Raw genomic sequence first — 25,414 nt, 5'->3', positions numbered from 1 at the left:
TTCTCAAGATCTGTGAGGTATGTTGATGGTAGTTGAATGGGAATTGCATTGAATCTGTACAGCAGCTTTGGGAGTATGGCCATTTTCACAATGTTAAACCCTGTATCACTTTAAATGTTCTTGTTTTGGTTTGTTTATGTTTGAATACTGGTATACTGTTTATTTGTATATTTCTCATTTACTACTCTCTTTAAGTAAAATTTAAAAAAAAATAAAGTTAAACTGCAGAAATCTTGGGAACCCTATTAGCCTTAGCGGGAAAATGACCCTTTCCTTAGTGTGTTCATGATAAGACATTTAGAAAAAACTCTAGCAAAACTGTTTTTAGAAGCAAGATGTACCTTACTGCAATACTGTTACTATTTCTTATTAACACATTGAAATTTAGCATTAAGATTACTCATTTCCACACTATTGGTCAAAAATGAATATGTAATGTGTAATTTATCATGCAAATAAGACGTTTATGACACTATTACAGCATATGTGACTGAGAAGTATGAATTCTTAATAAATTTGAGAAAAAGCAATTTGACTCACTACAAAGAAAGCAAGTTGTTCAAATTCTTGAGTTTATTTTTCCTCTATTTGTGATATTATACTTTCAAATTCCATTTAAGTAGATTCTATAGAATCAGGAAAGGAGATAAAAGCCTTTACTGAGATGTCTTTGTATTTTAACACACAAAAGCAATCCCCACAGTAATGGATGCTACAGAAAATGGGTCACCTTCAAACCACCCTCGAAAGTAAGCAGACACTGTAATTTCAGAGTGTGTTCTTTGGAGTTTTGTTTCATATTATGCAGCTTTACTTGGCCTCTTATTCATTTTGCAGAAACGTGCTTGTGTGAATACAAGAAAATATAATCTCTTACTCCTTTTTCTCCTCCTCCCACACCATATGTACAAACATATACAAACATTCTCAGACATATACATCCCCACTTGTGTACTTGTTAATGTACGAGATAGACATCTTGATGATTGCTCTAATGAAATGGAATCATTCCATTATGTTTTTAATCTTTCAAGTAACGTTGGTATAACAGTGGTATAAACAATGTCTGTAAACTTAGAAAACATTTGTATTGAAATATTGTGTTAGTTTGAAAGAAAATTATATTCTAATTAATATAAATATTGTTTATTTTTTCTAGTTGATTATTAATTACTCCAAACATATAATTAAGACTTAGAGTATGTTACTGAATAATTTCTAATTGTCAGCATTTTGTATTATACATGATACAAATATGATAAGATTTGGATATAACACATACATAGCTAAAATTTCTATAGAAATATGTGATTTTTGTGGGGTAAAGCTGTACAATGAAATAGTGTTTTGAATGGGTATGTTGTCACTGTGATTCTTGTTATTTACTACAATATTCCTGTCCTTGGGAGCAAGTAATACATCATATTTTCTATTTTAATGTGTAGTGCAGTTACTAATGGGCAACTCACATTGTGTTTGAATGAAAGTATTTTATTAATTCACTCACAATAATACATATCCGGTTTTACTTGGATAAACTGGTGTCACAAAATTAATTGATGATCGTTTTGCATAAATTGCTAATTCAATTCTTTGACCAAAGATTTAGAGTTTTTTTTTTTCCCATCTGACAGCAAAAGGAGTTGGGAAAGTTTTTCTTCTTCTGGTTTATTTTGTTTTATTTTTGAAGGTAATCATTTCAATTTACATGCAAACTGATTTGATTTAAGTGCTAGACTAGGAACACATGAGGTTAGACACCTGGGTTTGAATCTCACTGTGCATTTTCCTACTTGTGTGCCTTGAGCCAAGTTAGGCTGTTTGTGTTTGATTTTTGGATCTTCAATTGAGGACGAAGATACTATGTTGTAGTGATAGGGTTATTCTGAGTTGGAAAGGGCCTTGAGATATATGAAGCAATTAGAAAATTGTCCAAAAGTAAAAACTTGATGTTTCTATCATCATTTTGAATCTAATTTGTTTTCTTTAATGAATAATGTGCAGGAAACAATGCTAAATTGAGCTTATGTGGTCATAAATGAAGAGGACAGAAACAAATATTACCTTCAGTATTGTCACAGAAACGGGCATAAATATTTTAGTCCTCAATTTATGTATGGAGACTCTGAAGTCCAAAGAAATTTAGCAATTTTACAATAATACTAGTTTACAAGTTATAGGACTGAGATCCTAACTCCAAAATATTTATTGTTCATCATCATAACTTCAGATAACTCTATTATTTACTTTCTTAACAGGAAAAAAGAAGCAAACAAAAGTAAAGATTTGCCATATATATATATAAATTAAACTTGTTCAGCCGTTCTGGGGAATGATCTCGTGTCCTGAATTAGACCAATGGAAACAGAAATCATTAAACATAGTCTATTTGTATCTAATCACTTATACCAGTGAAGGCAAAACTTTATTTGTTTTGTTTTTTTCCGGTACCGCGAATCGAACTCATGACCATGTGCTTGCCAGGCAGGCTCTGTGCCGCTGAGCTAAATCCCCAGCCCCTAAAGACAAAACTTTTGATCTTTGATATTAGGCAAACACAGAAGTCAATTCACAAATAATAGAGAGAAAGACTAAAATTGGCAGAACGGAAAAATGCATCGATCATAAAGAATAAGATTTAGGAAACACATTTGATATAAACAGATCCTCTATGAAGTATTATAAATTGAGCACAACAAAGTTAGTACCACTTAAGAAAAAGATGAAGGCACCAATACAACTACTGTACATAGAATAAATTTCTTTAGAAAATTAGAAAAATAATTGTATTTCCAGCTCCACTCCTGAAGTGTCAGGTTATGTTAGTGATATTGCAATGGTTTGAATACTGCAAGTGTATTCTAAATTCCAACATATTTGAATTTACTATTATTGAATAAGCAATTGTTTCTTTTTGAAACCAGGGAGTCAGGGGAGGATGGGATGATACCAGACAGTGTCTTTCACAACTTGAAGATTTAAGTTGGGGAAAGAAGCTACATTTAGTCAAGCTCCTGACTGGATAGGACACAATTTGAAAGCCTAGAGAAGTTTAGGGAAAAAAGATACACTTGAGGGAAACTAATTAATAACTGCTTTAAATGAAGAATGTTCCCTGGATACTATAGAACTCAATTACTTTCACAATAAATAGCTAAATTGCTTTGAAGGAAGGGTTTTCTCTAAGTTTCAGGACTATCTTAAGAAATGCATATTTATTTTCTTTCTCTCATATTTGTTGGGTATAATGTTCATGTCAATTATTTCATTTATAGAAAAAGAATATTATGTATTCTAAATTGTAGACATTCTTTTGGTATTGCTCATTTTCTTCTTTCTGTGGATATTATTTTCTTTTTCGTTGTCTAAGTATCATTCAAGTAGTTTTCCCCAATTTTCTTTTGAACTCCTGATTTTCTGTACTTTGATGCTTCTGAGAATGCCCATGAGATTCCAGAGTTCTTATACAGAGAAAATTAAGAAATTAAGAATAATTTCTTACTCTGACCTACCCTTAACTATTTTCTGATACTAAATAATTATGATCATATTCTTATAATAAAAAAATTATGTTTTATGAAAGAGTGTGTAGTTCTCTTTTTAGGACTTTACTCAGGTCTTGATTTACTTTGCTAGGTACAGTACAATATAATATGTATGGTAGAAATTAATTTTGGATCTATTACCCATATAATGGATGTTTCTTTTAGCTCCCCTTAAATATGTACACAAGTTTGTTTCAAAAAAAGTAGCTTGCATGGGAGATTTTTTTGACTTTCTGTTGTTTAATCTGAGGTAAAAACTGTAAAGCACCACCTTAAATACTGATTTGAGAAGTATTATTATTTCTCCTTGAATGGATATGTAAAAAAGATATTATCCAAACAATTTATAAATGATATGTACTTGACTCAAAACGTTATAAAAATTCCAGACAAGTTTGCATTCCTCATAGTACTTAAAAATTATTTCACTGATTAAATGAGTACAATTAAGAACGTCCAAAGAGTTGAATCAAAACAAGCAGATATTCATTTCCCATACTAAGTATTAATAAGAAACAAGTGCAGGAATATAAGACCTTACTTTTCTGTTCTGATAAAATAAATCCTGGGGATGAGGGAATACTACCAAAAGTTTCATATGTAAAAGCAAACCACTTGAGCTTTGCTTCCTTTATGTTCTGTAAATGATTCACCAAAACCTAGGGGTGACCTTCATTTTCTCTCATGATAAAAAGCTGTTTTTGAATATGTCACAAGGAGGATGTCAACAGTAGAGAGATACATCATCGATGTTTCTTGGCTTATAATTTTACTGATATATACTGATGTTAAGGATTAGGATTATATCAACTATAGTTAAATATTTTTTCTACAGTACAGATGTTTATTAATCAATAGTTTACACATGCTTTAGATAAACCAAACTGATGCAAGATTTTTATGTAGATTAGGTTGTCATTATGAAATCTTACTTTGATCTTACAACTTTTGATTTTGTTAAATCCATTCTATTGCGAAATAAATATTGACTTTAAAAGAAAATATGTAAAAAAAAGAAAGAATGTTAATAAGAAAGACTATAATAATCTACAAATAACAAGAGCTAGCATTAGACTTAATTTAATCTTAGAGTTAAGATCTGTGTCCATCTACTTTATTAGTTATTAAATGAATATGCAAATAGATTAGTGTAAAACGTGTAGCTCTTGAAAATTGTATTTTGCATTTGAATTATTAAATTTAGTTAAAATATTAATTATCATATTAATCACAGTAGCATATCACTGGTTAGTCTGAAATCAAATAAAGTTTTTAGAATAAGTAGCATAATGCATAGTGTTCACTGAGGGCCACTGAATTTAATCAAATGGAGAAATAAAAGTATGAATAATCTTATGGATGTTATCTATAATAATGTGTTATTATTATAATTGATTAATATTAGTATCAAAATGAAAGCTAAATGGCATATATTTATCTAATATTCTGAAAAGTAGTTACTTTGCCTGAAATCAAAAATAAAATCCACTTTCAATACAAATACAAATTTGGTCACTGACAATTTTTTTTCTGTCTTTTTTGAGGCAAGTTCTCACTATGGAGTTCAGACTGGCCTTGAGCTCACTTTCTAACCCAGGCTGGTCACAAACTTGCAACGATCCTCTTACCTCAGCCTCCCAAGTGCTGGGAGTACAGGCGTGCACCACCATGCCAGGTCGGTCACTGACAATTTGATAAAAAAATTTCAGTTGTAGCTGTATGTGGTTACCTAAAACTGTCCTTATGAAAAATGTTTTACTGCTTTGGGAGTGTAGGAAAGAAATTATTTTAACTTTCCTCTCTCCTATTTTTCCTCTAAAATCCTGGCACCAAGCCAGTGACCTCTCTAAATTTTATAGAAGTGTTTTTAATATATTATGATGGACTCAATTAATACTATATAATGTAAAGAAACTTTAGTAGGAAACTATAACAATCTGAGAGTTAGGTTACCTCTCACAGGCAATCATGCATGCAATATTCACAAGGCAAAAGAAAGATGAAAGAGAACACTAGCTGAAGAGGATATTATTTTCTTTAACAGAATGTATAATATATCCTAGTACATCAGCTTCTGTTGCTCCACAGCATTGCAAGCAGTCTTTGTTCTTTGTTCTTCCTTAGCATATCTCTGGGGAGGTGTGGGCCTTTACAAAATGGGTTTCTACTTTCTTAAACAGAAGGTGAAATATTTCCAGTTGATAAATAGTTGTGGGCCTGTTACCTGGGCAGGGGAGTTCTTGCCTTGCATTAGGCTGTTAAAGGGAATCCCTTCCCTTGTGAAGTGATATTCTTGCTGCTCCAATTGCAACAATCAAGCTAGGAAGAACAAATGAATTCCCTCAGGACAGTAGCATGACATAGAATGTCAAATATCCTTGGGCATTCAGAGGCTTTGGGAAGAGACAAATTTGCATTTCAGAGTTATAGCTCTTCCTTAGGTCTGATCTTCTTTTGTCTATAAACAATATCTTAAGCATAACCTAATAGCATTTTAGCTAATGTAATGGCCACTCATGTTTCTGAGAGCAAAATAAATATTGACTGCAAGCAAGCCACTCTGAAAAAGGAGATGAAGAATTTTATAAGATTACCAAGAAAAATATAACAAAATTCCCTTATTTTTGTATGTAATCAAACTATTTCATGCCAAGAAACTCATACAAAAATTTCTCATACTCACTTAGGCCAATTTATCCAAGTAAATCTCCTCTGTAAATATAAAAGTTGCAATAATGCTGCACTAATTGATAGACTATATCATCAAGCATTACATATCATTTATAATGAAACATTTTAAGACTAATATTACTAGTTTTCTGTGTAGTTATTACACATAATATAGCCTACACAGAGATCTTTACTCGTGTATGCAAAGAAATGGCTGTCAGAATGTATCTTCTGTTTGTTTCTTCCAGTCAGTTATGTGCCAAACCCCAGAAGTGTCTTACTCTTATTATCAGGATCTCTGTATTGATTAGGACAGATATTCATATGTTCACTTGTGCCCATTATGATTTTGAAACAGAAGAGGAAATGTAAAACAGAATAGTAAAGACTTTGAAGACACATTCATAATTTTCCTGTTTCACAACACAAATTACAGAATACTTATTTACCTGAGAAAAGATAGTGACAAATAAATTAAGTAACATTTCAATGTAAAATTCTTTTAGATTTTAAAAAGAGAGACATAAAATCTAAATGCAGCATTTAAAAATTGCATAGATCGATGTGCAGAACAAAATAAGGAATTAAAATTCTCTGAGAGAGACAAATGGGAAACATTTATTATAGGCTAGTTGTTATTTCATTTTTTTTTTTTTTTTTTTTTTTTTTGTTTTTCTCCGGTACCGGAACCGAACTCACGACCTTGCACTTGCCAGGCAGGCGCTTTGCCGCTGAGCTAAATCCCCAGCCCCAGGCTAGTTGTTAAAAGATGATAATTAATAATAATTAATTATCTTAAGTAAAATTTTGACATTTTAATTATATAAGAAAAGACTTTAGATTCCAGAACTTGGTGTTTCATTAGGGGTGGTGAATTTTGGTGATGTTTGCAAGATATTTCTAATTGACCATACATAAAAATGAAGCAATAAAATAAAATGTTAATCATTGTTCAATCTAGATGGTTGGGATTGAAATTTAAATTCTATCACTTTCCATTTTTTTGTTGGTTTGAAATTTTGTTTAATATGATTTTGTTAAAGGACAATATTGTACAGCTCATACCCTTTTAAGCCCTATCCTGAAACCATCAGTATTATATAGTATAGAAATAAAAAAAATCAAGCCATAATCCCGTTGGTAAAAGCAGGTAGGTCATCAGAGAAGAGAGTCAATTTTTGAACAGTGGTAAGTGAATGAAGGAGTGAAAGTCTGTCAGACAATCTCAGTGTAGCTAGAACCAGGAAGCAGTGCTGAGAGGGCCGCTGCGAAGGTGATAGTGCTGAAAAGAAACAGCAGTGGTGGTTACTGGAGAGAAAAAAATGTAGGACTCACCAAGTAAAACTGAACAAACTGAAATTAAAATGATAGTTTATACACAGAGCTGTTCTCTGCTGTGAAAATACATAAAGTACAGGCAGAAATAACCTGTATGTTAATAATAAATTAGTTTTTCAAAAGTAAGTTCTTCTGTAGACAATTGAAAATAACCAAGGTACTGTTGGCATGCCATTATAGCTGTACCAACTCCAACTATGTGCCTGAAATCAAAACCATTCATTGATTAATTTCATGCTAGTATAAATCTGTAATCAATAATTTCAATTCACAAATTCAAAATCAGATCATTTATCCTTAAATATAAACAGAAAAGTAAGAGTTATTAAGCATTTCTGTAGAGCCAGCAACCAAATAGCAAAGACTCACATTCCAAAACAGAAAAGAAATATCGCAGAAACAGGTAGATCAAGGAAGATTTGTGCACTCAGAAACTCATATCCTCAAAGTGATGCAAAGAAACCCATTTTCACAAAGTTAGTATATGATTCCTTAAAACAGGGTCATTCAAAGTAAAAGAAAGAAATTTTGGAAATTAATATATATGTGTATACATAACTGAGAGTGAAATTAAAAAATACCAAAAATTAATTCTAGCATATTTTATCAGAAAACAGACCAAACATTATGGAAATGAACAATGTGAAGAGAATGTATATGGTGAATGGAAGATGCACGAGGTCTAACATTCAATATATGAAGCATAGGGAAATAACAGGGAAATCAGGAGTTAGAAAATAAGGAAATATCTAAGTGTTTCAGAAAAAAAATAGCTTTTTAAGTGAAAAGTTAACTAAGTGTCCATCCCAAAGATAAACATATAAACTGACACCTGGAGTCATTGTTCCAAAAATAAATATATACTTGGAGAAAGTATTCTAATAATTGTATTGATGAGACCAAAATAAATGTAAAGCATTTTAGACAGAATCAAGATGAAAACAAAAATTAAAAAGACTTTTTGTAAAATATTAGTAATCAAACTGGCATTAAGCATACTGTTAATTTTTGGAAAAGAGTGAATATATTTGTTTCTAAAAGAAAATATAACAATGCTTCCAAACATGTGAAAAGAAATAATTTTCAGGTAAGAAATATTAAACCAGACAATATAACTCATTATGTAGATGGAATAAAGACACTTTCCGATCTGCAAAGACTCACATAATATTAAGAAATTATATGGCATTCATGTGGCAAACAAAACAATAAACAACAGTAGAAAACAACTGAAGACACAACAAACATGTTTCCCAGCCAGGAGAATACTGCAGAAAATTCCATATTGACAACTGCGTACATGCTTTTCTTTGTTATAGCAAGAGAGGTCTCTCCATTGCAAGAATGTCATGAAGAGAGGACTAATTTTGGTTTTAAGAAGTGTGGCGTACTTCAGGTTATGAAAACACAATGTAATAAAGATATCTGAAAAAGATTATTACCAAAAAACTTAATCTTTTAGGTGAAAATACAATCACCATGTAGGCATTTATATGACTTGATGATGAAACAGAATTATTCACATTATTTCAGAAACAGTATTATCTTTTTCTTTTTTTGCAAGGAGGGGGGGTTTCCGGTACCGGGAATTGAACTCACGACCTTGCGATTGCCAGGCAGACGCTGTGCCGCTGAGGTATATCCCCAGCACAACAGTATTATCTTTTTAAAAAATATTTTAGTATCAATTGTTTGAGAAACCTTGGAAAATTCATGTTAGTAAAGAGTCTCTAGAAAAACATATACAATAGAATATGGAGATATTGGTGTAGATTAAATATAGAGATACGTATAGATCTGAACGTAAATATGTACCAGGCTTATTTTAAGAACTAGGCTCACTATCATGAAGGTGGAGTATCATCGAAATAAACAATGGGGAAGTTGGAGACTCAGCGAAGCTGTTGATATGGCTCCAGTATGAAGATGGACAGATCAAGGCCAAGGAGGAGATGATGTTTCAATTCAAGTTCATAGGTGGGAAAAAAAAATTTTGCTAATTGTGCACTGGAAGGAAGTAAGGCAAGAGGAATTCTCTTCACTCACAGATGGGCCAGACTTTTGGGTCCAAACAGTACCTCAGCTGACTGAACATGGCCCATGTCTATGAAGGCCTCCATTTCTCAGTCTGTTAAGATTCCTAATATATTGATTTATCTTAGAAGTTCCCTCACGGACACACCCAGCATACTATTTGACCAAATCTTTGGCCATCTCCAAACAAGTCAAGTTGACACATACATCTAACGATCACGGGTAATTAAAAAAGCAGACAGAACGCTGCATATCTTTAAGACAGAACAGAATCTGTGAACACGGATGATGGGAACTGGGAGGAGGAAGTGGAAGAAGTTTCAGGAGAAGAGTAAACATTTTAAATCTCTGACATTTGAAAATGGAGAACCACAGGCACATGGCATAATGAAACTGATCTCAGGAAAAGAGATATAAACACATACGTGCAGAAGAGTGTTTCATTGATATTATGTAAAATAAAGTGTTACATTTCTCCTGAGGAAAGAGACGTTGTGATGTTTGAAGGTAAACAAATATCATTAGGGTGAAAATTTAAACGTTAGTGTAAGAGTTAATATTTTAATAAATATTCTTTTTTTATGAGAACTGGGACTGAAGCAGATAAAAATGTCCTTTTCCCAGGTGACCAGAAGAGGGTACAGTCAGAAGTGAAAACACTTCCATATGTTCACTTTTTAGGAATTTCTTGTGCTATTGAGGTTAAAATACTTGCATCTTATTGAAACAGATGCACCAAATTTATATTTATTGAGATTGAAAAATATTTAAACTATAATCCATTTAAAAAGCAAATCACAAGAAAGTATGAAGCGCACCATAGCACCTATGAACACATGCTTTGTAACCACCCAGGTAGAAATTTTATATGCAATGAAATGAATAATAAATATTCCCCTCCCAACGTCTGATTTTTCTATAATTTCATATTGCTCATTTTTAGAAAATTCCTCTAACACCAGAGTAAATGCCTCACAACCCCAGAGGCTAAGGTAAAGTGAATGTTCAGAAAGACACAGAGATAAATGATGGGCATACAGAGCATCAAGAACAATTTAGGAACTGTTTTAAAAGAACAAATAAATAAAATAAATACAAAAAAACAGGGTCTGAATATTTTAAAAACAAAAATATTAAATAGTTTCTTTGAAAAATACTGCTTCTCCGTGATAAATATTGCTCAGTAACATTGGACTGTTTTATTTATTTTATTTATTTTTGGTACCTGGGAATTGAACTTGGGACCTTGTATTTGCCAGGCAGGCACTTGTGCCACTGAGCTATATCCCTAGCTCCAACTTTGGAATTTTAATCATCTCATCAAAACCAAATCTGCCATACTTGATAACTGTCAGCCTTGCTGTCCTTGCTCCAGGAAATATGCCCAGCTCCAAGACTTAAGTGTTACATAAACATTCATTTTTTTTTCTTTTTTTTTACTTTAAATACACACATCCAGTAAACTGTACTGTAATCCAATGGCATTTCTGTAGCAAGTATATCCCCGTCTTGGCAAACGGCAACTGAAAACAAATTCACTGCTGGACATAGTGATATGGAAGACTTTTCTATTTTATATGCACTTTGCAACCCACAAACTCCTTCTTCGTGCTGTAGTTCCTAAATATAACCTGCGAGACACTAGTAAACATTTAACTTTAGATTAGCTCTTTAAAACTTTTAAGCACTGAGATTCAAGGCGCACTGAAGTGAGTCCTTGGGATCTTTTTTTAAGCTTCTCTTGGCATCTCATCTTCACGCTCCATCTGAGATGACTTGGAACACATCAGAAAATATCACCACCACTTCCACAAAACAACTGCCTGGACAGTGCTTGTTTCTACATCCGTCATTTATGGAGCTCTGTCTGTGGGAGAAATTTTATTTTAAGCGTCAGTACTAAGAGATGGTAAGATTGAATCTGGCTGCTTTCACTCAGTAAATGTAGGCAGCACCTACTCAGAAAACATCTTATTTTTAATTCTTGGAGCAAGACTCATCTCTGTTGTCATTTTTACATTTTTTTTTATTTTTTTTTATTTTTTTTTTTTTTTTTTTTTTTTTTTTTTTTTTTTTTTTTTTTTTTTTTTTTTTTTTTTTGGTTTGTCTCTGGTACCGGGAACCGAACTCACGACCTTGCACTTGCCAGGCAGGCGCTTTGCCGCTGAGCTAAATCCCCAGCCCCCTACATTTTTTTTTAAAGGGAAAGAAAAAACTTTGTGGAATTATTAACTTGCTGCTGTGCAGCTCAAAGTGACCCTGTAAAATGAAGTTCTGTGAATTATTTTTGTGGTTAACACAGCCCAAAGATGAGGCAAAGTGTGTGAATCCTCTTTCAATAATAGCATTGCTTTCTTCCTTATCAAATGAGACAAAGTAAGCTAAGCTTAGGCTCCATTGCAGAAGATTGACAAAGCAACTTTATCTACAGGTACCAATTTCTGAAATCATTCAAATTTCAGAACTTCTTCAGATTCATAAAAATTAACATATTTCTGCTCATCATAGTTGTATATTTAAGTAAATATGAAGAAAACATACACACACACACAGAGTAGCTATATTTTTTTATGAAAGATGGAGTAATACACAATCCCATTCAACTTCACTGAATAAATACATACAGTGTAAATACTGAGAAAACAAATTTGAGGCTTTTCAGGTGCTATTGGAAAATAATTACAGTAGTACATACATAAAGATAATAATTCAATTTTTGAATCAAATATCTATATAAATATATAGATATAAAATATATCCAATATATCTTTATGTAGATTTTGCTCTTTCAGTTATATATGTATATTACCATATAACTGAAACATGCACATGACAAAATAAGCTCCCCCTGGGTGAGAAGATGCCAGGAGATCTTCTTCTTTGTAAAATTTTCTTTTTAAATTCTTTTATATTTCCACCAAAAATATTTCATAAAATCCAAGAGCAGGACACTATCATACTCTTAAAATCAGAAATCAACCTGGAAGAACAATAACTATAATGTATAGTAATCATTCATTTATTTGAACAAATCAACCATGGATGACTAATTTTAAATACCTAAAGGTCAAAGCAGTCTATTGTCTGTGAACTCCTTTAAGGTGCTCTCATGCGGTAGTGTTTAGAAAAAGCTTGAAAATTTCAAGAGTTTACATTCTTCAACTTTATTTCCAGAGCAAACCTATGACATATTTTTATATACTTTTCTGAAGCTTTAATCTGTGTAAAGTACATCTTTTAATTAGAAGGAAAATATCGTTACAAGAGTAGCAGCAACTGAATATAATTTGGAGTTTGCAAGGGACTGAAAAATATTTTTTATTCTAAGTCAGTTTGAAAAGAAAACAGTTTTGATTTTGGTTAAATGGGGAATTTTTTTTTGTAACTCTACTTAAATCACATTGTGAAAACCCACTTAGAATTTTCCCTTAGTTCCCAAAATATCACCACATATTCTGTGAGCCATTCGCAAAATGGATCCAGTTTATAAAATCATTCTTACTACACTGAGCTTTTGCATGACTTTTTATTCAGATAAATTTGAAACCAAAAGCAATACTCACTGTATTGAATATTTTTAATAGTATGGTTTAAACTTGTAGCTTGAAATTCCTAAGTTCAAAGAACATTTATCTATAGCTTGATTTTATGCTTGAAATTTCTTATGCCTCACAGCAGTTTGTAAAATATTGGAGGAAGAAACCCTCCTTCTATCATTCCTAGCAATTTTCCTTATACTTAACTAAAATATATAGAAATGTTAGAGCAAAATCAAAATGGTATGCCTTCTTATCACTGTCTTATTTTTAAAGTATGTCTCTTAATCATGAACAAATCCGTGTGCATATACAAGTATACTTTCAGCGAAAATTTTGAAATAAATATAAACAGGCAAAAAAATTAATTCAACTTTATTACATTTACTTGAAGGAGTTATTTCACTGACTAAACCACAATGTTGAGTTTAAAACTGATAGTGGAGACATAATTATGCTTATATTTAATCTGTATTTTTTTGACATTACTAATACTCATGCACTGAAAACCTATCTGCACAATAATATTTATGTAATTTAAAACATTTTCAGAGACTTTTTGTGTTGAAAGATTAACAACTGAAATAATCATTTATAAAATTCTTTGGGACAGCACTGCTTAAATGCAAATTTTAAAGCACAGCCAAAATGGTTATGGACAATATAAAGGATTAAACTTTTTCTTTTGAGTGATCTGTTTACTGAAATGAACTTCTAATAAGAAACCTTGGGGAATGAAATCAGGAAACTGTACCATGATGTGTAAGAATAGATGAATCCATTTAGATAAGCATCTGAATCAACAGAGATGTAAAATCTTATTACTTATAAAAGTGCATACTTGTACATATAAATAACCATAAACATTGTTGTATTATAAAACTCTGTGATATAATAAAATTACTTAAAATATAACATTATATTTAAGTGATATTTCATGAAATACATTTCTGTACTCTTTGATAATTCATAGATTTCCAAGACTATGTCTTTCATTTTTTTCCAGTTTTAGCAAAACTAACTTACAATATCACAGTGATAATTGCTCTTCCCTTTAGATCTCTACCCCAGTGTTATTTGTGTTTATCTTATTCTATATGTTATGATACAGTGAACTATACACATGTAAAGTTTCAAGAGAAGTTAAATAGTGTGCACATTTTAAACATTATACAGAATGTACTCAAAATCATTTGTGAATTAGAAATAATTATCAGTCATTCTACCAATACTTTGATTGATATAAGAAATCTATTCAAATTCAGTTAAGATGAGATATGGTAATGCCTTGTTAAACAAATGCTTGTTCATGAACAATTGGGTGGGCAAAAGGAAGCGTTTGGTAAAATTTTGCTTCTGATCTTGAAGTCCACATTGGGTGAAGAACACCACCCAGGCAATCATGCCCACAAAGACAGAAATGAAGCCATCTTCCCAGAATTGCGGAACGAATTAAATTCGTGATCTAAGCTCTACCATATTTCCTCTACTCTACCATATATAATTGAATGATCTTTCATAAAATTAAATAGAAAAAAAAACCAGGAGGCTGGGGATTTAGCTCAGCAGCAAAAACCGCCTGCCTGGCAAGCGCAAGGTCGTGAGTTTGGTTCCCCATACCAGAGAAAAATCAAAAAAAAAAAAAAAAAAAAAGAAATCAGTGTTTTCCGATTTTATTTTCTTCTCCTTATCTCTTTTTGCATTCAGTTCGTTGATTTCTGTCTGCAGGTCATTTGGAACCCTCCTGACTTCGTACTTGTGAGCTAATTTATTTTTAAATAATATTTTTTAAATGAAACAATACCCACATTTGAGATTTTTGCATTTAATTCTGTGCAAACTTTATTAGTACAAGGGAATGACACAACAGTGTTCAAAATTGCTTATATCCATTCCCGTGGATGTGTTAAGAAGAGTACTTTGGTTCTGATTTTCATAATGTTAAGAAAATAGAATGGACTGGGAAAAGGATCAGTATGTAGTTTAGCCATGTGAAAAGGCAACTAAAATTAAAGGTGAGGGGCTGGGGATTTAGCTCAGTGGCAAAGCGCCTGCCTGGCAAGCACAAGGTCGTGAATTCAGTTCTTGGTACCGGAGAAAAATGAAAAAAAAAAAAAAAAGTAAAATTAAAGGTGAATGGTAAAATATCCAGGACGCAGAATATATATACATATATATATATAATTTGCTGCATAGTTTATTTCAAATTTTCTTAGGGATTAAAATGTTTATAATCAAAACTCTGCAGGAAAAAAGAAAAGGACGATAGAGATTTCCAGTAAATTTTTGATTCAAGAATTTATAGTGATATATATATATGAATTTTAATATAGCACCATTCCTTAAATTTTCTCTCTCTTTCTCTCCTCTCTCCTCTCTTTCTCCTCCTTTCCTTATTTCTTTCTCATAAAGCTTCATTCTGACTTGGACAAAGGAGAGGGCACTGTCAAATACACCCTCTCAGGAGATGGCGCCGGCACAGTTTTCACTATTGATGAAACCACAGGAGACATTCATGCGATAAGGAGCCTGGATAGAGAAGAGAAACCTTTCTACACCCTTCGTGCTCAGGCTGTGGACATAGAAACCAAGAAGCCCTTGGAACCTGAATCAGAATTTATCATCAAAGTGCAGGATATTAATGATAATGAGCCAAAGTTTCTGGATGGACCTTATGTTGCAAGTGTTCCAGAGATGTCTCCTGTTGGTGAGTAGGCAAATCAAAATTCTGTCAGGTGCTATGGGTATTCTTTAAATTTTATTTTATTATTTTATTTTATTTTATTTTATTTTATTTTATTTTATTTTATTTTATTTTATTTTGGTCTTTTTGAGACAGGGTCTCATTATGTAGCTCAGGCTGGTCTTAGATTCACTTGGTAGTCCAGGCTAGCCTCCAATTTGAGATGATCCTCCTTTCTCAGCTTCCCAAGTGCTGGGATTACAGGTGTGTGCCGCCATGCCTGGCGTCTTCAAATTTTAGTGTTTAGATAAGTGTAAACATCTCATTTGTAATCAAAATGGTTTTTCCTAAAATGGAGAAAATTTGTTTTCATATATATACATATATATATATAATTTCTCTATAGATACAGATTCTTCAATATTTTCCAGTATATACATATTCTTCAATATTATCTTAACACATATATATATATTCTTCAATATTATCTAAGCTCATAGATTCCATTCATGTTTTAAATATGAAATTTATTTTCATTGAGGCAGGAGATACAGTACTAAAGCCTGTGCAGTGTTGGAGATAACTACCACATATCATCAAATAAATACTTTATAGTAATATTGAGCTCAAAATAAAATATCCAGATACATATTCTGTCTGACCTAGAAGCCATCTAGATAACATTATTTTACATTTTTATAAATACCAGTAGAGATTCCAGAAAATTAAGACTGTTTTCTTTGTGCATATATGTATTCCTTAGAAGTTGTACAATCAAAACATAAAACAAATACCATCCTGAAGTTAGAAAAATGTAGAATTAGACTGTAATGATATCATTCTTAATAATTTATACTTACCATAAGTTGATACTTGAATATATCTTATATACAGTGAATCCTTTGATAGGCAATATCAGATTCAATAAGTAAAGTATTATAAATTTAACAACACTTTTAAATTATAATTTTTATTCCTCAGTCACTATTGTCTACCACTTGTTCTATTTCAAAATAACCTCTATTTCATATCACATTTTGAAGATAAAGTCCTTACACACAGGTTAAAGTTTCAAACTTCTGTGTGAACCATTGCTAGTATTTCCTAATATGGAGCTCAGTGGCATAAGTGCTTGTCTGGCAAGCCTGAGGTCATGAGTTCGACTCCCAGTTCCAAAAAAAAAAAAAAAAAAAAAAAAAGACGGCTAATACTGACATTCTTCAGAGGACTTCTGTTGCCCTTATAACTATCGAGAACAGGCAAAGAAGTTTGCACATACTATCTTGAGAAAAGAAACAGGTTAGTGACTGTAGAAGTTGTCACTTGGATTGATTCCAAGTGCATTGAAATTGTGCATGGGATCTTATTGGGTATCCAAAGACCATATTCATTCATTTATCTCAGGAATAAGCTGAAAGTAGTTCTCTTGGATGTAAGTCTTATGTATATACTTAGTGCTTCAGATATCGTGCTCATCTTCTGACACATTTTGAGTTACATGTTTTATGCAGTGACTGCTACAGAGTTAGCAGTGCAGTTGGGAAGAAGCTTATCTTATTAGAACATAATGCCAGTAAATGGAGAAAGATATTTTTAAATTGTCCTTTGGTTTTCTAAGGATAGAAAAGTAAAACACATACTCTTCGAGGAAAAGACATTTAACTAGATGGGGATATTTAGCATGGAATTTAACCCGGTGACTACCAGGAGTAAATTAGAAATATCAACGTCTGTTTAGGACCCTGAGTAACACTATAATACTAGCAGAATATCTCTAAACAAAACATACATATTTCTCTACATTCTATATTAGAGAATTCCGTCTCATTAGATAAACAATTAGGATTTTTATTGTGCTGGTTTGTATAGAAGATACGGCTGCAGATCTAAATTTCTTATATAAGAAGCTTGCAAGTAGTGCTTGAAGAAATCAACCTGGTACATCAAGAGAAAGGCAGGCAAGTGAAAACCCATATAATTCCCAGTTTTTGCAATCCTGGGGTGAGATGTGATTTATTAGTTCTTTAAAATGTATTGTTATGTGCCATCACTGGAAGTTCTCATTGGTTATTCAAGAGACTCCAATAAATATTTAATACAGTTTTCAATGTAGCTCTCTTTAAAAACTTTTTTCATAGCAGAAGAATATTTTCTTTTGAATCTGAAACCATATAACATGCTATGAGTAAGCCCAGGTATCCTAGAGTGTATTTGCATAATGTGCTCTTTTCAAACGAATTCAAAGAGTTATAAATACTTGTTATGAATTAAATGTTAAAAGTAAAATATCTACTGTACATTACTTTTGCCTTTCTTCACAAGCATACCCACATATATATGTAAAGTGTGGAACACTGGCGAGCCAGTTAGATTTGTGGCATCTGTTGTTTCTGCATTTTCCTTACCAACCTGAAGCTACCAGCAAATGCTTTGCATCCACAGGTTGCATTCACCGTTCCTTGAGGTCTTTTAACTTCATTATCAGGCACCCTTCTTACCAGATGGAAATGCTTCAGTGTTCTGATCTCAGAAAAGTTCATAATTTTTCACTAAATCTTTTTCTTTGTTCTTTTGTATCATTTTCTTGGAATATTAAAATACTTTTTCCTCAAGACCTAATCAAGTTTACATGCTATACAGATGATATAGCTATTACAACAATACATTTATTTTCTGTTGTAGGTATTTCTGTTTCACATATTCTCTACCCGTGACTTTTCTTTCTCCAATTTTCAAAAAAAAGGAAGAACTAACCAATTTAAAAGTACATATAGTGAAATAATTTATTTTATAATATAAATCAGAAGATGAAATAATATAAAAAAAAGTATGTTATTCAAGTGTCAATTTAGGAATTATGAACTGGTTATACCCCTGAAATTATTATGTTCACATAAACTTGCAAAGAAAATTAAATAAAGTGAAAATTCTAAGGAACATAATATAGAAAAAATGATTGTGGCAAGCAGAGTGACTTGAGATTTGAGAGGAAAATTAATATTTAAGACTTATAACATAATGCAATGCATTTAATTCCCTAAGATGAAGATAATCTAGTGAATCTATGAATTGTTTAAGAGAAAGGTCACTCTGTTACTCACTTCTGCTACATCCAGTATGCCATGGAAGTAATATTCCAAGATAGAGTGCTTTTACTTTGACCTAAAGAAATTACTTAATGATCCAGATATTCACCAACTCAAATCTACTCCCTGGAGACAAATTTGGACTTTATGGATGTGGTCTTAATTCTCTAAGATCACTACAGTTACAATAAAATACAGTAATGTGCCCTCTTTAATATCTGATGATTATGCATCAGTAGAGAATGCAGCTTAAGTTACTTTTCCTGGACTGCTGACAGGTTTCGGAAGTTTAAATCCATATTCACACTTGTATTATCTCTCTCTGCATCGGCTAAGTCATTTTTAAGGCAACTGATTGGATGATTAATATCCATGTCTCTAAGAAATGGTAAAGTAGTTCTCAATGGTGAATAAGGAGCCATGATTTATGTAGTAAGAATTATCATTTTCTAAGCATTAGTCACGTGCCAGGTGCTATCGAGATATTTGTTTTCTTATTTTATTTATCTATTTATTTTGTGCATACTTTATATTTTAACTTTAACTATATTTCTATGTACTTTTGCATGATTACTTTCTATTTGAATTTTATATGAAAATTTAATAACTCCTATCTTTAAGAAAATGAAAATGATTCCCAGGCTTTTTACAAAAAAAAATCATAATCAAACATAATATTTTTTTCCTGTGGTGACTGCTAGAAGGTTTTTGGAAAACTTAAGTTTAGCTTTCAATCTCAGATGATCTTGTTAAGAGCTCAGAATTCATTTTAACTTGATTATATCATGTTATATTATATCATTAAATATGAAGATTGGTGGTCCATGATTAAAACAAAATCTGAGGAAAAAGTATCTCTTATCCAGCATCTAATAAAAAATGTTTATCATAAATTTAAATAAAAAATCTACTTAAAGAAAATCAGGTTACTGGCTTAATAAGAACAATAGACAATTACTCCCTTGTTTTTTGGTATTTTTTCTAAATCCCCAGCCCCTGTAGAGGTTATTTAGTAGAAAATATTTACTACATGGTTATCCTGAAATAGCATCTCTCCAGGAAGGACATACTGAAGATTTGGACCATACTTAAATTACATTACTGGTCTAATTTAGAAACATACATGGCTATCCACAATTTCTCATTTTTTCAGAAGACCTATAGATAAAAAACTTAAGGGACATACGTACATCTTCTCATCCCATAAGTCAGTCATAACAACAGTTCAAGGAATACAACTGGAATACAGATAAACTGAAATTCGCTCCTGCCTATGTCTCATTAACAATCTTTTTCAGGAGTTTGGAGGTTGACTGTTTTCTGCAAATTATGATATTCTTCTTATGAAATCAAAATGCAATTTTTAAACATAGGAATTTATATTTCAAACCTGACACTGCTGTCTTAGTTACTTTTTTCTCACTGCTGAGACAAAATACCTGATGCCCAAAATTAAGGAAGGAAAGGTTTATTTAGCTCACAGCTTGTAGAGGTTACAGTCCATACTTGGCTGGCTCCAAGTCAGAGTGGCACGTGGCAGACGGCTACTGTTCATGGCTGTGGAAAACAGCAAATAACAAGAGTAAAAAGGAGGAGCAGCACCTGGAAGAGCAAGCCTCTCATCATCCCTTACACTGTATGCAAACTACCCATCCCAAGGTGTGTGTAGCACTCATATCCATAATCCCAGCATTGTCCATGGATCAATCATAAATCTAGAAGTCTGTCCCATGCTTGCATGAGGATTTGGGGGCACATGCAGACACAAACCACAGCAACTGCATTCCACCTTCATTAACTGTCTCAATAAATTCTTATAACAAAAAGTTCAAGTTCAAAATCACACAACTGTATGTTGGTCATTCTCAGCTTCCTTCAGTGGGGATCACTTCCATACATTCTCCTTGTCTCCATCATCCTAATACTTTTGAAACTGTCCAGCTAGTTATTTTTAAAACTATCCTTTACTTTGAGTCTGTCTGGCTTTCTCATGCGTTAGTTAAGGGTATACATTTTTTTTGGTCAGATTTATTACAGAAGCTATACTACACAGTGTTTTTTCTCACTGTTAAACTATCAAGTAGAACATGATTTTGCTTTAACTTATTACTTTTTTTTGGTTTTTCTCCTGTACCAGGAACAGAACTCACGACCTTGTGATTGCCAGGCAGGCGCTTTGCCACTGAGCTAAATCCCCAGCCCCAAAAGAAGCTTTCTGTTTCGGTTTTGTTTTGTTTTTTTCTGGTACTGGGAATTGAACTCACGACCTTGCACTTGCCAGGCAGGCGCTGTGCCACTGAGCTAAATCCCCAACCCCGCTTTAACTTATTACTAATGATACTCATTCTGTTACTTAGTGAGGACTGTGTATTAGTTACCTATTATTATATAACACATTAACAAGAATGCAGAGAGTAATAAGAATTTATTACATCATAGGAGTATGAGCACCCAGGAGTCCACTACCAGGGTGTTAAATTTCTCAAGAGGTTTTAGTTAGGCTTCCAGGTGAGTTCTGGATTTCTTTTTTCTTTCTTTTTTTTTTTTTTTTTTTTTTTGTACTGGGAATCGACCTCAAGAGTTTGCGCTTGCGCCATGCCAGTGAGTTGTATCCCCGGCCCACCAGATGAGTTTTGAAGCCTGTGCTGAACTCCTGTTTACGACCCTTCTACTGTGCTTCCTCCTGTGATTATTAGTAGTTGACAGACCGCAGCTACATGGTTCTCACAGCGCTGAATCACAACATGGAAGCTGGGTTCCCCAGGCGTGAATGTGAACAACAGGAGACAGAAAGAGAGAGAGAGAGACACAGAGAGAGAGAGACAGAGAGACAGAGAGACAGAGACAGAGAAAGGGAGAGAGAGAGACAGAGAGACAGAGAGAGACAGAGAAACAGAGGGAGAGACAGAGAGCGAGATCGCTAATCAAAGCCATGATTTATACTGAAATTGCAAGTGACATCCTACCACTTTTGCCGTATTTTAAATAAAATTCACCAACGGTTTAAAGCTCAAAGACTCACCATCTACTATTTTTATTTCTTAAATTTGTTTGTCTTTCTGAGACAGGGCCTCACTATGCAGTTCAGGCTGGCCTTCAGCTCACTTTGTAGCCCGGGCTGGTCTGGAACTTGCAACGATCCTCCTGCCTCAGTCTCCCGAGTGCTGGGATTACAGGGGTGCACCAGCACGCCCGGCAAGGCTCACCATCCAAATCAAGCCCAGGTGGGGACAGGCTGGTCTGTGAGACCTGTGGTACCAAAGAGGTCAGTTACTTACCACACGCACAGGAGGAGAACACAGCAGGGAGATAACCTTGAGATAACTTCCACAGACATTTCCATGGAAAAAGTGAGATAATGCACTGCGTGAAGGAGTTACTGCTCTATTACAGCTCTAAAATCCGGGTGTTGGATGTGGGCAGCCAGATTATATTCAGTGTATGGAATTAGCTCTTTAAGAATCTAAGGTTCACCTTCGAGGCACAAGTTTCATCTTCTAAACTAGCTGCCTTTTCTTATGAAAGGTAGCATGTACTTCTAAAGGTGTGTGTGTTTAACTTGTTTAGAAATCAGAGCTAGTGGTTAAGAGTCTCACTACTACTTCCAAGTTGTCTGTATTTGTGCAGGATGTGTTTCCTAGCTTTGCTTTGATTCCCTTACTTGAAAATGAGGACTAACAATACTTTACTCTTGGGGTTAGTGGAAGTAGCAAAGAGCAAATGTATGCATACCACTTAATACGATTCCTGCCAGAATGCAGTCACTAAATGGCAAAGGGCTCTGATTATTTTCACGATCATTCTCAGGAAATAAGCCAGAGAAGCCCGCACTGCAGAGGTCACATCTAATTATCTCCTTCCCTCTTCTCATCTGGTCCCTCGCTTTGACACATGAAGCTCAATATTCACTCTCATCCCTTATACAAACGAAACCAAATTTATTTAAAAACCTAATAGACTTTCTATCCCTATTTACATCCCTTTGGTGCAGAGCAGCCTTTTACCTTAATGTGTGGAGACAAGCTGTTGATTTGTAAGAAACACCAATTATCAGATTACACGTTTGCTTCACCAACTTCTGAGTGGCTTTCACACTTTGGATGGAATCGAAGAGGGCCTGATGATCCCTCCTGTGTCAGCCGTGAAGTGTCCCCAGCACATAGCACGCCAGAACTATTTTCAGGGCCATAGGATGTTTTCACTATGTTCAGGGAGCATTTTATTCTTCTGCTTGAGTCCTATGTTTTTATTAGTACCGCAGTTGCAAAGGTAATGCTATTGACAGTTTTTGTGCGGCCTTGAGAAAAGCACATGAATTGTTTTAGTGGCACCACAATGCGTCCCAAGACATAAAGCATGCGCCCTGATACCTGCTTTAGCAGCCAAGGATCAACAATAAAGGTTAAAAATTAACAAGAAGTTTCTTTTTTTTTCTTAAACTGCTAAATGACTCTAAGCATAAAATATATTTTAGAAGGACTTGCTTCTCAGCCACAGAGTGGTTGAAAACATTAAACATATTTTCAAAGCATTTTCTCTTTCCCCAGCCTCCAAGCGGTTGTAAACATTAAATATGTTTTATAAAAACTGCTTGGCCAGCTACTGGCAGGATAGCTATGAACATCATTTTTCTTTAAAGTTGCCTTCCAGCTGTGGGACTGTTTTTCCTGATTTGCTCTACTCTATTTATATTTTGTACACAAAAGCAGGCAAGAGGCTACCTTGGCCCAATTGCCTATTGCTTTATGATAAGTGATCAGGGGAGAGCAGTTGCACCTACATAAAACCCTGCTATAGACAGGAGCTCGCTGAGGTTCAATTGCTACTACTGGAGATTCCACTTGGATGTCAAATCTGTTTTCTAAACTAATTTTTATCTGTTTTTCTTGGGTAATGTGTCTAAGTATAAAGATGGGCATGCATTAACATTAGCATTAAGGAAAACAGCTTCAAGTAACTAGACTCTGATAGATTACACACATCAGTCAAGGTGCAATGAGCATACCCCCAGAAAGGCAAAATGCAAGACTATTAACCCAATGAGATCATTAATCCAAACAGGATGAACATTTTGAAATTCATATCTGAAAATCATTTTGCATGATGATTACACACAGTTCAAAGACATGGGAGATGATGTCACACATAAATGTCTATCTAGAAGTTAACATTGCAAGTCTCTTCATTTTATACAAATTCACATGAAAATTAATTGTGCCATATGAAATAATTGGAAAATGTATGAGGTGTACAATGCCAGGTTTAGAAATTCTCTTGAAACCAAATTATCAATATCAACTAAGGCTTTGATTTTTGCAGGATCCAATTTTCCTGTAAATTCTGTAATATTATTTCCTGCTAGATGCTTTATTCTAGGAACAGGTCAGTAGATTCAAATACTAATCAAATACCTATGTGACAAGCACAGTTCTGGTGTCAGGACAATAAGTTGAAAAGACAAAAATTTCTAGGCCAAGGAAGCTTTCATCCCAAATTTCCAATGTAGAGGCAGCAAAGTATGATCTCAGGCCAAATCCAACACATCATCTGTTTTTATTGGACTACAGTTACACTCACTGAATTATATATTGTTTTTGATTATACTATACAGGCTTCCAAAGAATAAAAGGTATACTATCTGGTGCTTTTCAGAAAACTATATTAACCCATTATATAATAGACCCATTATAATGGACCCATTATAATTAACACATTAGAAATGTTAAGATAAACATTTTAAAACAGAAGTATGAAGAAAACGTTTTCCCTAGCCTATGATTTTTTCTCCACATTCAGTTTCTTGATAAGAAATGGAAATATTGTAAATTTTGATAAATTTCCCTTAATCTTACTTTTTGAAGTAGAAAGGAAAAGAAATGAAATAAAGAATAAAAGAGAGAGAGAGAGAGGGGAGAGAGGAGAGATACAGGGAGAGAGAGTAAAGAAGAAACAAGGGGATTAATTACACTAACAGAAACAAACTAAAGTGTTTAGAAGTCCTCCATTAGCAAGGTGCAGTGTGAAATCAAATGCGCCCATTCTGCCCCAGCTGGAAACTTGCTTTCACTTTATTAAACTCATGCGAGTTTCCTTTCAGCAGTTAGGGCTCATGGCAAAGTTTTGCTTTGTTGGTGTGGTTTTTCTAAAGCTCTTGTAAAAATAATTATCATCATTTTGTAATTTTATTTTCAAATTAAGACTAAAAGATTAGTAATACTAATAAGGTTGAAAGAGCCATTCTAGATGGGACAGCAACCTTCCTTTCCCATCTGCTTCCTGAGGATTTTCAAGCTGATTATCACACTGAAATGTAAGTAGGAAAAATGGAAAACTACTGAGAACACATTTTTTAAAAGTTCACCAGCATTAATAAAGAACTAGAGAAAAACATCCTTAAGAAGTGAGATTAAAAAAAAAAAAAAAAAGAAGAAGTGAGATTATAGGAATTTATTAAGATTGACATTATTTCTTCTTCTGAGCGAGAGACTAAAATTGGAAAATTATTAAAATCATAGGCTAGAA

The 25,414-nt window shown here is 33.3% G+C and overlaps 1 protein-coding gene across 1 annotated transcript in view; it reads left to right on the top strand.

Annotated features, from left to right (window-relative positions):
• The window catches only part of Cdh12 (cadherin 12, type 2 (N-cadherin 2)), a 958,345-nt gene that overhangs the window by 735,317 nt on the left and 197,614 nt on the right, over positions 1-25,414 (top strand). The window contains exon 5 of the mRNA XM_005386141.1: positions 15,536-15,830. Within this exon, the coding sequence (XP_005386198.1) occupies positions 15,536-15,830 (295 nt within the window). The remainder of the gene's footprint in view (positions 1-15,535; positions 15,831-25,414) is intronic.

This window comes from Chinchilla lanigera, unplaced genomic scaffold, assembly GCF_000276665.1.
Source record: "Chinchilla lanigera isolate Chin_1 unplaced genomic scaffold, ChiLan1.0 scaffold00025, whole genome shotgun sequence".
NCBI lineage: Eukaryota > Metazoa > Chordata > Mammalia > Rodentia > Chinchillidae > Chinchilla > Chinchilla lanigera.
Note: the sequence above shows the minus strand (reverse complement) of the source record. Positions and strands in the feature narration are given on the sequence as shown.